This window comes from Nymphaea colorata, chromosome 12, assembly GCF_008831285.2.
Source record: "Nymphaea colorata isolate Beijing-Zhang1983 chromosome 12, ASM883128v2, whole genome shotgun sequence".
Taxonomy (NCBI): Eukaryota; Viridiplantae; Streptophyta; class Magnoliopsida; order Nymphaeales; family Nymphaeaceae; genus Nymphaea; species Nymphaea colorata.
This window is the reverse complement of record NC_045149.1, coordinates 22,974,710-22,992,207: the sequence shown is the minus strand read 5'-3', so window position 1 is coordinate 22,992,207 and position 17,498 is coordinate 22,974,710. Positions and strand designations below refer to the sequence as shown.

General features: G+C 37.6%; 1 protein-coding gene across 2 annotated transcripts; it reads right to left on the bottom strand.

The window, feature by feature from the left end:
• Nucleotides 1–3,294: 3,294 nt before the first annotated feature.
• Nucleotides 3,295–8,817, bottom strand: LOC116266261 (uncharacterized). Of its 2 annotated transcripts, XR_004175307.2 has the most exons (4): nt 7,377–8,817; nt 5,051–5,309; nt 4,588–4,927; nt 3,295–3,601 (listed from the first exon to the last, which is right to left on the bottom strand). XR_004175307.2 is itself a non-coding variant. In XM_031647407.2 (3 exons), the coding sequence occupies exons 1-3, from the start codon at nt 8,426–8,428 to the stop codon at nt 4,760–4,762; spliced, it is 1,479 nt and encodes a 492-aa protein (XP_031503267.1). In that variant the 5' UTR covers nt 8,429–8,817; the 3' UTR covers nt 4,370–4,759. The 2 variants fall into 2 exon arrangements, 1 of the variants encoding a protein (XP_031503267.1); XM_031647407.2 differs by lacking the exon at nt 3,295–3,601 and having other exon boundaries at nt 4,370–4,927.
• Between the last annotated feature and the right edge of the window lie 8,681 nt (nt 8,818–17,498).

Sequence of the window (17,498 nt, the reverse complement as noted above, 5' to 3'; positions counted from 1 at the left end):
GTATTGAACGCAATGTTACCTAATTAAAGATGGCAAATAAATAAAACCCAGGAGTGGAGCCAGGAATTAAAAATTTTGAATAAGGTTGAAATATCTTTTTTTCAAATTTTTTATATATAATAAATAAAAAATTTTAAATTTTATATATAAATTTAAAAAAATTGAAGTGGGGACAAGGCGCAAACAAACCCTGACAACACTCCAACCCTTCAAGGAAAAGGAGGGCATTTTGGTCATTGTCTAAAAGCAATGTATTTTTTAATCTTTTTTTCTTTTCTTGGTCTGTTTTTTATCTTTTTATAAAAACTTTTATTTTTCATTAATTAGAGATGTTTTCATCATTAACTACACTGGAGTAAAAAAAAAATTGTCATAAAAAATAAGTTGCTTGAATGTACATACATAAAAGATGAAACGTTTTTCCGTTTATTTATGTATCTGGATTTGTGAGAAAACAAATCCCACGATGCTATAGAAGCTAGGCGCAAGAAAAGAGAGCCAGACATGATTGGCTTGAAGATGTAGGTAAGTGTGAGTTATCGATTTTTGAAATTCTTCAAATGGACACTACGTGTTGCGTGTGGATGGACCGGTCGTGGATCCCTATGATAAAAATATCTCCATTCTCATTCATGTGATCAAGTTCCGAGAAGAAAATGGAAGATGATCACATGTTATTAGTAGTTATTTTACTAATAACATGTGAAAACAACTTGTAATCTGTTTGTTTGGATGTACCTTGCCCTAATTCAAGAACTTTTTTTCCCGATTTATTACATGAAACTACTTACAGATGAGGATAGATGAGGATAGGTCATTCTCTAACCTTGGCCAACTCATGACATTCTTATTTTCATTACAGCTTGTATGTCGTTCATCGTGGTAAACAACCTTCAGTTGCTCCGACAAATTCTTCAATGGTGTCCAATTTTATATGACCTGAGCATCGAGCCGGTTCGACTGGAGAAGAGCCGATGCCCAAAACATGAGCCCGGGTCCGGCATGGCCCAATTAAAATAAAAAGATTTTTTCAATATTTAATAATAAAATATATATTGTTATTATAATTAATCGGACTGAATCGAGTCTCATTGTGCTAACCCGGGCCAGTTTTTCTCGAGCCCAAGTCCGATTGAGCGAGTATCGAGTACCCGAGCTGGTTGTCCAGACTTAACTGAGGATGCATTTCTAGCCTATCACAGCAAGTTCTTGAACTCATTTATGCTTTGGGTATTGAGGATGTTACGAAGAACATTCTCGAGGGGTTGGCAAAACAGATAGAAGGGTTGGCAAGATAGTGCAGGGGTTAACATACAAGAAATCTTTGAGATATCAACTTTTTATGTTGTAAAAAGGGTCCCTTGATGCACAGATTGAAGTGCAGCAGGTGCAATACTATAAGACACTGAGGGCATTATGCCTTGTGCCGCCGTGCCGCCCTAAGAGAACCAGGGGTTGAGTGATGGTTTGGGCCTTCAGCTAGGCGGTGGGTTTCTCCTTTTCACTCTAAAGATGTTATCAAGAACAGTTTTCACTTATTTTACACACCAATGTTTTAATGTTTTATCAACAGTAGTATGGTTCCAATTTTATCAGATGTTTCCAAGAGACGCCTATAGTGGTAGAAAAAGAAAACCAATTAGCATTATTGTTATTATTACTATCACTAAGATTATTATAGATAAGACATTTTTGTACGTATGACATTCATTTGTCTGATTGTGTTTACACTAAAGCGAATATCTGAAGTAAACATTTGTTTTCAAGCCACTCTTTTGACACATTTCCAAGCAACTCTTAGCTTACGCTCTCCATTGAGGGAGGACTAAAATATGCAGAGTATCCGAAGCTACACCCTCCAAGACCTCATTATGGATGTACAGTACTCTTGCAGTATTGATATTTGATTTCCACTTGCAGTACTAGAACTTCGGCGTGACCTCCTGCACGCAGAAGTTGTTCATGCCGGGATGAAGGACTCCAGAAAAACGTTCGCCTTTTCGTTTCACACCATTAAAGAGACGACTACCGTAATTGCAAGTGTCGCAAGTTAAACCAGTGCAGCCGAGTCTCTCTCTTCCCGAAGTGGTTTTTTTCATCATGAAGGCAAACAAATGAACAGTTACCAATAGCAGGCGGAGTCCTTCCAATACACTTCAGTAGCTATCAATGGTTGAGCTTTCTTGGCAATCACCAAATCTGTCATCTCAGTTCATAATAAATGAAAATATACTAGCGACATTCAAGTTTGATGCGCGAGAGCGGGGGAAAGAGAGTTCTTCGGCCTCTCGGCCGTGCCAAGAAGATCTCATAGTGTTAACAGCAGCAACCTTTTTCTCTTACATGGACCTTAAAGTGCTATGTAAGGCCGCAAAAACTAAATCCAACCTCTCTTCCAAAAACAAAACACCAGCAGTGATGACAATTGCAGCCTTCAACGCAGAGCGGTGGCTCTTGCAAATTGTTGTGCTTGAAGCTTGAAAGAATGCAGGGAGCATTCTTGACATCTTTTTGGAGTACAAGCAGTATTGCGAGAAAGTTCAACAAGAAATTTCCATCATTTGGATCCATTATTGAACTTTTTGGAGTACAAGCAGTGTTGCTAGAAAGTTCAACAAGAAATTTCCATCATGTGGATCCATTATTGAACTGTTAAAATGTTGACATGGCCACAGTTTTAAAAATGAGTAATTAATATTCTGCTGGAAGGGGTTTCTTCAAACAGTCAACATGGGTGATTTGGAAAAGTACAAATGCTATCATCCATGGTGAAAATAGGATCTCTTATGCTGACCTTAAGAAGAGGTCTAGACACCTTGTGTGGAGCAGTTTCAACTTTCAAGCAATTCATAGAAGTAGACCAAGAGACTTGGAAAATTTGAGAGGGTGGTTGTTGACTTCATTGGTGCAAGGCGATTGGCCTGCCCTAGGCTCCAAGCAAATCTGTATCCACATCGCTTCAAGGTCATACCAAGGAGTTTGTTTTGTTGGGTGGCAGCTAAAACTAAAGCTGGAACAAACATGACTCGTAGGGATTCAAAGTTTTGCAGGAGCTCCCTTTCCCTTTTGCCTGAAACTGAGATGCTAGTTCTTGTTAAGGGGGGCATTTGATATACCCAGAATCATAAAATTTAGAATCAAAATGCTCATTTTTAAGAAATTAGAATTATTGAACAAATGGGGTATTTTGTTTTCGAAATTAGAAAACTAAAACCCAGAATTTTGATTCCATTCCAGTTATATTGAATCAAAATTCAAAACCATCAAACCGTGCCCTTAAATGTGAAAGAAGTTTCTGATATAATCGGCTCAAACAGGAAGGAAGGATTGGATTAGAAGATTGAAATGCATGCTGGAAGGGAGAGCTTCCTTTTGGAACTCTTTAGAGCCTCTCCGTGCTCGTCTCTGAACTCCGCATCACTCCGGAAGAAAGACTGCGTTAGAGCTTTATTTATATGCTTCCTTCTTTTTTATTAGTAGCGGTTTTTTGCCCGCCTTGGGTTCTGTCTTGTAGCTGCTATTTTTGTTTGCTCTCCTCGGTGCATGAATTGCTTGGCACTTCTTACTGAATAGAAGGCTTTGGGGGCTTCTCCATGCGGAACTGACAAGTAATAATTAAATCAAGAGAGGAATTGTCATTATGGTGGTCACTTCGACGTCTTTCTCAAGGAAAAAAGAACTTGCAGTGGAATAATGGCTAATAAGATCTGAGGAGAGCCATGACAATGATCTTCCCCCACGTGTGTGGACCTTAAAGTGCTATAAAAGGCCGTGAAAATGAAGTCCAACCTCTCTTTGAAAAATAAAACACTAGCATTGACGACAGTTATTCAACGCAGAACCCATAACGGAAGATATTTAAATTTCTTAAATGCAGCTCCCAGACTGGCAGTTTCAGTTTAGTTCTCGTATAACATCACTGCCTGGAACAAGCCTGCGATATAGGTATATTTTTTCCCGGACAGTTTGATCGCTGGTCGCTGCTCTTCTTGTTGCCAGTTTTCCCATGGTCCTAGCTATTCTTTTCCATGTATTATATTACTGCAATTCTCTGAATGAACAACGAATGAATTAATGCTGCTCTGGAGGCAATATCCTGTCTCCGTTTGTTTTTCCTTTGAGGGCAAGAGTGTTCACAGGCTGTTGGTTTGGCAGAAAACTAGCTCATTTGGGTGTCTAGATAAAGCTAACTAGATTCTGGGGTAGCTGATCAGACTTTAGTTTCTCATACTCTGCTTGTTCATGGAAAATGGCCTAATGGCAAGCTAGGAAAAGCTTTCTATAGGATTTGGTTATGAGACACCTCACCCTCTCTTTCTCTCAATGTTCAAGTGCGAAACCTGCTGTTGAACACTACTGAAACCATGTATGGGTAAAAGTGTCATTACCATTGATCTTCTTGAGAAAAGCTTGGTACACATTACATAATTACTGGGTGAGGTTTTACCTGGCGCCAGTACATCTACTACCCTTTACAAGTAGAAGAAAAAAAAATCCAAAGACAAAAAAACACCAACTTTGCACTTTCGCGCAAGCTGTTGGTTCAGTCCCTCCATCCATCTATTTACAGAGAGAGAAGACACTAACCTGCCATACCCAAGATGGGATTGTCTACTAGCAGCGCCACTTGTTAGAGTACTCAAAAGGCTTGTGAGAGCATCAGCCAAACCCTTGTAAGTTGTAGCCACATTCCGTCTACAACGTAGCCTCGACCAAGTTTTTTGTTTGAATGAACTGGTGACAGTGTAACAAAAAAAATTCACACCATCTGTGCTGCTATATCATCCTTGTGCATTCTTTTCTGAACAGCTTTAACTGCTGCCACTCTTGCAGCATTAGCTGCTCGATTGGCTCCTGCAACTGCCTTATTCACTCTTTCATCTACTTTTGGCACCTCATATGCCTTTTCTGCTGCTCGCCGTGCTTCCTGAAAATGGGAGAGTGCAGCTTAGGTTCATCTTCAACAGTACAAGGAAAAATGCCGACCAATTTTTTTCATTTCAATAGACATCATAATTCTCTCCATTAGTATGTGAATCACTTTCTTTACCTGGACAGCATTGAGCACTTTTGAATGATTAACAGCAATTGGAGACCCCGGATGGGTATTCTGTGTACTTGGTGTCTCAAGGTTGCCGTTCTGCCAATGGCCTGACTGTGTCTCGCCATTCCTGAATGTGTACATCCCAAGCCCCTGCTTCCTACCCTCATGCCAGGCTCCTTCGTATCTGTGACCATTTGCGAAACGATAAACTCCAAAGCCATGCATCTTGTCTGCAAAATATTCTCCAGCATATGTGTCTCCATTCCTACATGACCGAGAGAGCTTATCATTCAACTACTATTCAAAAAGAAATACACACACATGAACAGGCAAAGGCATACAGTGTTTCGCTATAATGTCCTCTGTTACAGATAATGCAACAACATGGCCAAGAAGTGGAATTGAAAAATTTTGGCAGATTCTAACATTGTCATACTATTAAATAATCAACTTGTTACCACATATTGCAAAAGCTAATAGTAAGGTAAAGTACCGTCTAGTAACAGCTGCAACAAAAGCAAAATAAAATAACTTAACAGAAACATTATGTCAAGAAATGAGAGAAGAAGCCCTATTATGACAAAATGAGAAAAGCTGTGGAGTTACATCTGAGAGGTATTTCTGACTTCCAAAACGATGAACAGATAAGAAAGCCAGATAAAGGTAAAACAACCAACAGAAGTGGAGGAAGTTTTACATATACATAAAGAGATTGAGACCAACCAAAAGGAAAACTCATGTCTGCCACCATTTATTCTCATTGTAGTCCTAGATCTTATGCATTCCCTGCTTGCCTTCGAATTTGTAGAAAGTACATTGTTCTCCCTAGTGCTAATAGAATCACCAGGATCAAAAGCAGAAAACAAGAAACAGTAGAAAAACTGAATCTGAATCTCATGCAAAACTGCAACTCATACGCTAACTGTTTCTGCCAGCTGTCATCATAAAAAAAGGTTACACCTCAATGAAGGCACTTATGCAGGCAACAAATCTCTCAGGCCTTTTCCTTAAGTGTTTCAGTTGATCAATTTATTTCTGAAGCACTCATGCTCAATGGTCACCTAACCATTGCAAAAGAATACACACTGACAAACTAACTGTAAAAATGCTATTGGCATACAATAACTATTCAAAATTTATTTCTTGTTTATGACATAGGCACAGAAACAAGTTATTCTTCTCTTGTACCACATACAAGGTCATGATGCGATCCATCTCAACATAGTGGACTGGAAATGCAGAGAAACTGATATCCTATTCTGGTCTTTGTAGCTCATTCCCAAATGCAGGACCACTATATCTGCATCAAGACAAACAACGACTCTGCCAAACATCTCAGTATTTGAATCCATTCAAACCAATGCTTATTCATAGGTTCAATACATGCTAAGTCATTTTGTCTATCTATCTCTATTTGTGTGACAATCATTTTCACCATTGTCGCTGAAATACGCTGAACCCACATTAATCAGTTTTGACACAACCTGTGTGGTCCTTACATAACCATAACCAAATCTATCAAACACAATTTTATGTGAGAAATTTTGGTGATGGAAAATTGAAGCACTAGCGTTTGAAACTGCCTGCTCAAGATGTTCTCTCGAAGTCAAAAACAAAAATTTTGTTAATTTTTTCTTAAATTTCTAAAAAGCAACTAACGCAAGTTTTATCTTCATCAAGGTTATACAACAACGATGGATCAAGTCCACTATTTATGTGGTGCCCGGTTCCCATGAAGCATATAGCTGATAAACTAAGAAACGTAGAAAAAAAACTTAGTCTGATTATTTATTTTCTAATATCTTTGATATGTTGGGATAGTTTCATGTTTCCTAAAGTCTAAATGATGGATGATGATAAAAACAAAAAAAACAAAAAAAAACAAAAAAAAAACAAAACAAACAAACAAACTCTGGAGTTATTCATACTCAGTCTTCCTTGACATGTGAATATTTGTGTTTTGTGTTGGAGAGGGGTTTTCTTTTCTTATATATTGAACAGAACATGCCTTCCAAGTATCGAACTAGATCCAACATCCATGGAAGTTTAAAATTCCAATTTCATAAAGCCAACGCTCAATATTATATCCTACGGAATTCCAAGTCTCACATAAGCAATCCAATGTGAAAGTGTCGAAATTGGATGCAAGATTCAAGATTCCAAGAAGACCCTTGCAGAAGATCACACCGAAAAAATAACAGAAAGAAACTATGCCAGCAAGAAAGTTCAATTGATTGACTGATGAAATGAAGCAAAACATCAAAATAAGCATTAAAGCAACATTGGCAAAACTGAGAAATCTGCCCACAGAAAGAACAGTTCCTTGCTGTACCTGAAATGGTAATGCCCGAGACCATGCTTGACCCCCCACTTGAACTCCCCGACATACCGGCTACCATCCTCGCAGGTGTGAACTCCGTATCCATGGCTTTGCCCATTCGACCACTCCCCGGCATACACATCGCCGGTATAGAACCGATAAACTCCATAACCGTGCCTCAATCCCTGCCTGTACTGCCCTCTGTATCTGCTTCCCCTTGCCCATGTCTCCACACCATAGCCGTCATACTTCTCATCGACCCAATCTCCCTCATAGCGACCACTCATACAGTAGTAGTAGACGCCGCTGCCGGAACACTTCCCCTTATGGAATTCACCCTCGTATACGTCCCCATTGCTGTAAACAATCACACCTTCCCTGGCGTTAATGGCGGACATCTTCTCCGGCCTCGCTTTGGAGCCGATGGTCCACTGAACATGGTGGGAGTGTGAAGAGGATTTGAGTTTGAGGCGTTCATAGGAAGGAAGGAGGGAAGAAACTGGCTTGATGAGGCGGATAAGTGAAAGGCGAGGGAAGGAGAAACGAAAGGAGAGGAGGAGGGCGGCCGCAAAGGCAAGGGCCGAGAAGAAATCGAACCAGAGGCCGAGTTCGGACGGGGAGGTTTTGAAGAACCACCAGAAGGCGGGGACAGCGATGATGAGCGAAGGTGGGAGGAGGAACCGAGGCTTGAGATGGTGATGGTAGTAGTGGTGGTGTAAGGATAATCGGCGGAGGAATCGCAGGAAGGACGCAGACGGCGCCACCGCAAATGGAGGCGAACGGAAGGAGGTAACGGCGGTGTTGGTGGTGGCGCTGGAGGCGGTGGCGGGAGAGGCGGAGGAGGTGGTCGCACCGGCCGGAGTGATGGGGAGGGAGGAGAGGGTCGGGGAACGGGAGAGGGAGGAAGGCGTGGATGTCATGGCCCGCTTGTGGGTTGTCGAGATTAGGGTATCATTCGGCTGTTGCTGCTGATGGTGGTGGTGGAGAGGCGGTGCTCGGCTGAAACCGGAGGAAACACCTCTGCTTTCGGTTCCGATCTGTAATTCCGACTTCTTCTGATGCATTCCAGGCCCCAAATTTCACATTGCCCTCTCTCTCTCGTTCACCACAAAAAGAAAAAAGAAAAAAAAAAAACTTCCTTCTCAGTTTCTTGGCAGAAACCAACCTCTCTCTCTCTCTCTCTCTCTCTCTCTCTCTCTCAACTGGTTGGTTTACCAGACTAACTCCCTTCGCCTTCGTCCCTGTATCTGTACTCTACCTTCTTTCTCCTTTTCTCCTTCCTAGGCAACACTCTTATCGTTCTCAATCAACCTCTCTCCCATCATCAGCATCACCCTCTCTTTCTCTCTCAACCATTTTCTTTCGCCACTTTCTCACTCTTCCTCCCCTCTTATTTTGGGTCGCCTCAGATAGAGATAGAGAGAGAAAAGGGGGGGAGGGCTTTGCTTTTTCAACGCCTTTCTTTGGAGGGTATGCCCCCAAAAAGGAAGGGAGAAAGAGGGCAGGAAAGCGTGAGACTTTTTGGCTTTAGAGAGAGAGAAAAGGGAGGGCAAGTTGCCCCCCCCCGATAGGATGGCCATTCAAAAGGACCACACACCCTCCACTCCCTCCTCCCTCCCCCTCCACACTCTTCCCCCCACGTGGGCCCCACTTCCTGCTGCAACGTCACCCTTCACTCCCTTCCCCATAGAACAAGGATCTCAAAAACTCTTCCGGAATTGCCCTTGAGATGAGAGACAAAGAAATCTCCAAACAAACTCAATCAAAAACCTGTTTAAGGTTACATAGCTCCATCCTCATTTTCCGTATATATAATTCTATAAAGATTCAAAAAAGACGACAAATTATTATTTCAAAATTTTATTGACTGGTTGCGTTTATGACTTAGCGATCCTTATAAAATATAAGTGCTCTAAAAAACACCCTCTTTTTTTAATATCATTTATAAAAGCCAATTTTTTTAAAGAGTTTTAGCATATTTTTTTTTAGCGACACATCTACAAAATGACTTTTTGTTTTTCACTTCTGTTTGTAAAATTAGGTTCGAATTCAATTTTGACAGAACTCCAACATTTGAAAAACCAAATTTTGCTCCTAAAACTTTGTTTAAAAGTCTCACCCAAAAAATCCCTGGTTAATTTTAATAGTTGGTCGAAGAGAGAGAAACATGTAACGTCCCTTTGTTGACCCCCTAGAAACCAAAAGGAGGGACAGGTTCGTCATTAGTGATGTCAATCCAGTCAAAAGGTCAAACTTGCAATTTTGGAGGGCATATTTGGAATTTCAGTTTCGTCTTAGGGATTCGAACGTTGAAGCATAAAAAAAAAAAGCCTTTTCTTTACTCGAGGAAACTGCCTCTGCCAATTTAATTAAAGTAAAAAAAAAAATTATTAACCAAGTTTTTTGGTAGCCGTTGGCGGCACTTGGGGACAGGCTAATTAAATATATATACAATGAAGGAGCTTGATCACGTATTCACTGCCATGGTAATTAAAGTAATTTTTTTTTTTCTTTTGCACGAGATCAGATCTTCACGCATCTCAATCGTTGACTGTTTTTTTGTTTTAATTTAGTGTTTTAACTTTTAACCTTTTGTTGTTGGATGTGTGCAAGTGGGAATTCCACAGCCAATTGTTTTTAAAAACGATAAGAAGACAGGTTTTTGTGTGAGTATAAAATTGAAGTAAACAAGAAGATCTCACGATCCCAGCAATTATGCTCCATAATAAAGGCTGAATCATCTAATACTGGTTCCAATGTTGTCAGAAACGGTATTATAAGAATTGCTCCATCGGCTAATTCAAATCCAATCGAAGACAAATTAATTCATTTTAGTGATTGATTCAAGAGTATCATAAATGTCGAGCTGGTGAAAGCAGTCACTTTCGTGGATGCTATTCTTTTCGGATGCACGACACCGGACGATAATCTAGCTTTGCATCCAAGTTCACAAATAAATTCATTTTGGTTACTGATTCAAGAGTATTGTAAAGTGTTTTGAAGAATTGTTCGAGCAGGTGAAAGTCGTCAGTCTCGTCCATGCAGTTTTTTTCAACTGCAAATAATGGATGCATAACACTTTAGTTGACGATTATCTTGTTTTGCATCCAAGTTCGCAAATTAATTCATTTTAGTGACTGATTCAAGAGTATCATAAATTGTTTCGAGGAACTAATCGAGTTGGTAAAAGTCGTTAGTCTAATGTATGCTCTTTTTTTTCAACTGTAAACAGTAAATGCATGACACTTTAGTTGACGATTATCTACCTTTGCATTCAGGTTCCGAAACAATTTTATACTTTATGGACGGGATGAACGAAGGGAGGAAGAGGTAGTCAAGATACCTCTATGTGTCAAGTAGGAAATTCAGTTTTAGTATATTTGAGAAAATGAACTTTTCAGTATTGTTAGCCAATTCATTACCCATTTACCTGAATCGGCGAATCGTGAATCGGATTTTAGTAACGGTAACTCCCTGAGGTTGGTGTGGTAGTAAGATAAGGAAAGGACATAACTCTTTTAGAATATTGGCCGATACTATACAGCTTTTGTATCGGCAAGTGTATTAATAAAACATAATAAAATAATGACAAATAACTAATGTTTATTTTGAACTGGTTTCTGTTGGCAACGCGCATTAGTATTTATTAATTTCTGATACGTTTTAGAATCGGATATCTGCAAGGATACCCTGTTGTCTCATTATCTTCTCCTCTCCTTCACTTGCCATAAGCGCCCTTCTATACTATACCTCTGTTTGCCTTTACCATGATTGTGTTCCCATGCCTTCGATTTTAGATCTTGGGATTTTAGATCGTAAGATCTAAAGTCCACATATTTCATCAAAAATCTTAGATCCCATGTTTGAGAGATTCGCAGATCACAACAAGCACCTCAAATTTTTTTTTTTTATCAAGACCCAAATTTTTTATGCATTTAGCTGATATGAATCCGGAATGAACTAAAAGAATATTTTATGCTACCAATCCAAATTAGCTTAAGAATATTTTACGCTGTTACCCGGAAAAAGTGCCGAAGCCCCCCTTCATCTGTGTTGGTGTAGGCCCAATGTGTGATCAATTTCGTATCATGCTCCCGCCTCTTTGACAAAAAAGGCATAGCATTTACAGGAATCGAACTAAGATGAAGGACTTTATCTCCTGCCAATCATACTCGCTATAGTACATCCCTCGGGTCCATGAATCTTTTCAAGTCATGTACATGAAGTCCCAAAGCTTCACCAAATGCATAAACTTTTCCTAAACTATGGGAGCACTTAGTAAGAGGAACAATATATAAGTGTTTCATGAATCTGCTTCAAAAAAATTAATGAAATACCAGAACTCTATATTCTATGCATTTGTCCCGATCGTTCGGGCAGGCACATTAAACACTCACATATTGTTTCTCTTGTTAAATGCTCTCTACACAAACTTGAATCTTTTTTGTTCCTAAACCCTAAACAATTGAAATTTGCCAAATAAAATTTTCCATGTGACCAATATTTACAACCAATCCACAAGTTTGTCCTCTTACTCTTACTATTAAGAGATCTTATCTTGCTCATAGTTGACTGTCTATTGATCCTCAACTAGCCAGATTTATGGCTCAAAGTAACATGTTATTAGTTCTTCCCCTATGTTTTAAAAATGGGACATAGACATAGAGTTAGTTTTATGGGAAAGGCACTCATATCTAAAATATTATGGTAGAGTGAATTGCACTTCACTATATCTACACACACCCAAAAAGTTAACCTAATTAGCACCAAAATTGGAGATGAGTAGTTATATATAGGAATGACTGTTAGGCATTTAAGAAAGGGACTTATTGATCATAACTATAAGATAGCAACTTCTACATTAAGCAACAAAGTGAACTATATATGAAAAGTAAGTTTGAACCTACTTCCCAATGAGACTACAAGAGATTTCTTCTTATCCGCTCTTTCTTTCTTTTTCTTTTTTTTTTTGGAGTGTGTGACCCTTCTTTAACAATATCAACAAAGTTTAACCTTATCAGGCTAATCCCAGTAAGGGTTTTAAATGGACATTTGGAAACATGTTGGATGTTGAAAAATTCTTTTTCTTGAAAACTTCTAGCCCAAATGATACAAAATATTAAATTTAAAAAAAAAGTAAAAATAAATTTCAATATTCGAAAAAACTTGAACAATTTCAATACACTAGATGGGCTCAAGTTCTAAATCAAACATCATCTAGCATGAACCTTTTCTTGGGAACTTTGTTGCTTTTAGGGTATTGTAAGTGTGCCAATGGGTTGGATTTTTTCAGAATATTTGACCCAACTCAAAATTGAATGCTTGGTTATAATATTTCCAAAATATTGCAAGTTAAATATTTAAGAACAAGGTCAGCTGAAATTTTGAAATATATATACTTTACATATTAGCATTAGAAATAAATGATTATGTATGTGTGTGTGTGTGTGTCTATATATATATATATATATATATTGTGAAATTAATTTTAAATAAAATAAAGTTTTGCTTCGTCCTGGTTTCTCAAGGCAACCGGTGCTAAAATCTACGACAAATGAAGAGAGAATCGAGGAAGATTACACATTTAGTTTGTTTGAGATGCGAAGGCAAAGAATTTATCTGGTCTTTGTCTCGGAGAAAGCAAAGAACTCCCTCATCCTTATCCTCCTTAAGATGCTTATTATATCAGTTAGCCGATCCATTTCCTATTAGTTATGTCCTTATCATCTATAGATATGTAATTAATTCAATCACTAAATGAAAGTAAATTAAGCTTGAAGAGAATGCTTAAGCGTTTTTCTTAAATGGATGTAGGTCCCTTAAAGTTGAGTCATGTGCAAATTGCCTTCTTATATATATATATATATATATATATATATATATATATATATATATATATATATATATATACATATGTTGCTTATTGTATTTATCATTCATATGGCATGAGAATCTGGTAGACCCTAAGGTTCTTAAAAATTTTATATGTTTTCATATAACGATATTTTTTGTTAAGACAACAAGCCCCGCTAGAATGTTCTTCCTTTTATAAAACATAATAAGCCCCAGCCCCCTCCATAAATTTTCTTGCCCACCCACCCATGTTGTATGACTTTTTTTAAAGCAATTCAGTCAGATATCCAGTCCGGATCCGATATATTGACATCTCTAATATTCAAGAACATTGCAGATTTTCAATTGTATAGTATATAGATAGAATCCTTTAATAAACAAGTGGGCTTTTTGTTTTATTCGTGAAATTTTTATTTGTTATGTGTTGGAGGGATTTCCTTTAGGAGGTAGAATTTGGATGCGAGAATCGAAATTCGAGAATCATAACTCATCGTCAAACTGGAAAGGAATCAAAATCCCAAGTTTCAATTTCCAAGCTTCGGAAACAAAATGCCCTGTTTGTTTACTAATTCCATATTTCTTAAAAAAATGAGAATTTAGATTCAAAAATTTCATGATTCTGGGTATATTAAATGCCCCATGTATTAATCTATTGAACTAAAATAAGAAAAAATGACATAACCTGGCCATGTCTTCTTACATCTTTATGTCTCTATGTTTTCTCTCTCATCTTTAATTTTTCCTTCATTTAAGTCACTCTATTCATTTTCTGATCTGTACCACCTGCTATTATGATGATTTTATGTACAACCTATGCCAACCTATATCATCATTCAGGTGATATGGTTCAAATAATGTACATGCGTGAATCAAAAAATATATGTATCAAATAATTAATATGCACCAAATCCCAAGCTCATACCTTTATTATTAATCAATGCACGTTAGTAATTAAAATTATTCATTAGTGTGACAATTAAGTAAACTATCTTTATAAATGAGTGCACGAAACGTGCAAATTGGAGCCCCATATGATCGGATAAGTCTGATGACGATGAAAATTATAATATTTGTCAACCAGTCCAAATCTTGCAGCCGAAGAAAATCGAGGTTTATTACCATCTCTGTTTGACATAATTTTGCTGGAAATATCTAAAATAATTTCCTATTTAAAAAAGTAATACATGGAATAGGATCTCATTCTGAATTTCTCCAATGTCTGTGCATGTAAGTAATGTAAAAATAATTTTTTAATCAAATTGTATATTTTTATTAAAAATAATCTCTTACATCTTGATAGGATAAGAGATTGGGTGAGAGCTTCAACCTTCTTTTGGGAGGTAGAAAACTCAAAAGGATAATAAAGAGACTAAACTGTCAAGCTCAGGCTCTTTGAAGAAAGTCTTTTTAGAAAAATTTAAAGTAAGTTTTTGAAATTAATAAATAGTTATCTCCTAAACGTTTTCTTTGTTTTTTTCCTTCCTGTAAAAGTGGCATGCACTTTGCAATAGATTATTTAGAACATGTTCATGGAATATCCCAAGCATGCTTAGATTCGGATCCCCAGATGCATTTAATAGACATTCATATTGATTTTTTCAAATTTATACATGTCTTTCAATGCTACCTAATTAACAAATAAAGAAAAAAAAAAGTTGAACATAGATGGACACTCCAATAAATATCTAAAATAATAAAAAATGCTTATTTTTCTTTTTTTAATGACGAATCTTCTGCAAACTAGACCATTTAGTGATCGTGCCTGGAAAAGAACTGATATTCTTTACAATTTTGGGGGGAGCTTGTCTACATTTTTCTTATGAATTTTAAGAGAATTTAAATCAATATATATTTTTTTAAAAGCATGTGCTGGAAGAACCCATTAAGGGGGCATTTGATTGCCCTTGGGTCTAAAACATTCCAGATTTGGAAGCTCTTGATCCCATTCTAATTTAAATTTAACTTTTTTCTCAATGTAAAAAGTAAAATATGAATTTCAAATGCGGATCTTTGGTCTGACACAAGACCGTTAGTTTGGTAAACCATGAATATTGTCTTAGACCTTCAACTACATCTCCAAAAGCATGCGACATCAAATCCATGAATTTTAAATCCGAAGGTAAGCAAACACCCTTACTCAATTATCTTTGCCCTTTTGAAAGCATATCGTTTTGTACAAACCTAGATTCCACTGTCATCCAAACCAGACACACCCTTAATCATTGAATGAAAAAACCCATTTTTAAATATGCCTTTATTTATTTCTAACCGTGCTGCTAGCTAAGTAAGCCTTTCCGACAGCAAAATTTCTATCAAAACATATATAAGAAGCCAAGACAAAATTTAGGATTTTATAACTTGATTATCGAATTAAAAATGAAAAAAATTTCTCCATTCAATGGCCAAGTTCTTGTGTTCTCTCACGCCTTATATGAATCCAAATTATCCAATAGTGAGAGAACATTCAAAATATTAATGAAAATGGCCAACAAGTTTCTCAAAAGGACAAAGGGATATGCACTAAAAGGTGTTGAACAGTTTTCAAAAGAAAATTACTTCAATAATTGGCATGACTTTACACCGAGAAGGTCTTCGGCATCCATGTGTCCTTTTTCCGTTCATTCGTATGAGTTTCAACAACTCTTCCTTTGGTCCATATCTCAACTCTATTCTTTTCCCTATAAACTAAGTCAGTTCAGCATTAGCTGGTTAGACAGCAGGGGCATAAAAGGCGCGTTGCTTATTTGATTTTTATAAATGTTATTTTTATGGACCGTAAAAGGTGGGATCATGACACTCAAGTTGAACGATGTACCGTACTCCAACCAAGTCCCAACACAACCCAGGAACCTAGAGATAAAAAAAAATGAAAAGCCTTAGGTAGTCTTCGAGCCCTAAATTGTTAACTTCTTGCTCACTCGGAGCACTCCTTACGTTTATCTGTGTTTTTATTTGGTTGTATTATTTTCTGTTATTTTTTTATAGTAGTCTCTTGTTCTTTTTAGAACCCTAAAGTAAAAAGGTAGCTCCTAATTTTAGCTTGTTGCCCTGATACCCTAAAAACTCAATCTGTCTCCCAAAGAAGGTAGTAAATGGGTGGGATCTAGTATGAACATTTTGTCATACTTTTGGCTGCGTTGGGTTCGATTCTGAGGCAGAATTGGACATATTTTCCTGTCGTGGATCCGAACTTTCTATACCTTTGTTGCCAAGTGTAAAAAAACAACAAAACAATATCCAAAATGCAGTCAAAATTGGCGTCCAAATTATAGTCTTAGCTTTGGCTGGACTGAAAAGATTGAGAGATGAGTCAAAACAAACATAGGCTATGGTGAGATAGAGGTTTCCAAAATGAAGTAATATCTGTATCAATTCCCATTAATGAAAAAATATGCCAATTCATTACTACTGAAAGAAGCAAAAGAGAAGAGTTTTTGATGCAGCTTGAACCACATCCAGCTGCAGAGTTGGCCAGGTGTGGGCATGTGCGGGCAACTGACCACACGGAACAGTCTATTTTCAACAGTGGATCCAGTCTCTTTGGAACCGACCCGACAATTCTCAACTACCCTACATGCCCATTTCTCCTTGCAACTCGGACTCCCCAACAAGTGGCGGAGCTAGAAATTCTTAGCTGAGGAGTAGGCAGGCTGACCCTTCAAAAAGTAAATGGTTGGTTGAAGATGGTAGTGAAGCTACGTATTAGATGGTATAGGCAACTGTCCTCACTAGCCCCGCAATTTTTTCTTTATTTTCATACAGGTGCCTTCAAACATTTGCTTATTTATATATGCTGGTGCCACTTAAGGAATGAGAAGTTCTGAAATAGTATGGCTCAGTAAAAAAAAATCTGGCTCTGCAACTTGTTGAGGAGCATCAATAAGTAGATAAGTAAATGGGTAAGCAGATAATTGTGCACCACTAATATATAGACATAGAATTAATCTGGGTCTTGAGGGCAATTGCCCACACAAGCTCATATGTGTCTACCCCACTTGCCCCAACTGAAGCTATTAAAGCCGTCTTCCTTCACCACAAGTCAAACATGGTTCAATTAGATCTCTATTTTCTCTGTGTCTCAAGCGATTCCATCAGCTTGTTCTAGTAATCTCTATGAATCTAAAATTCAACTAAAGATGCCTCATATCTTTTAAAATGGAACATATAGAGTATATTATTCTACTGCCTTTGTCATGTACAATGATAAAAGATAATGATCGATTCCTTGTCACTATTTTTTCGTTAGGATCCCTAACCTACAATAAGGCCCTGACCCAGATT

Bases quoted from the DNA above. Each gene is read 5' to 3' on its own strand.
- LOC116266261 (XM_031647407.2), bottom strand. From the start codon at position 8,428: ATGCATCAGAAGAAGTCGGAATTACAGATCGGAACCGAAAGCAGAGGT. The intron at 5,310-7,376 runs GTACAGCAAGGA...TCGGTCATGTAG, and splicing joins CTCGGGCATTACCATTTCAG to GAATGGAGACACATATGCTG. The intron at 4,928-5,050 runs GTAAAGAAAGTG...TCCCATTTTCAG, and splicing joins AAGTGCTCAATGCTGTCCAG to GAAGCACGGCGAGCAGCAGA.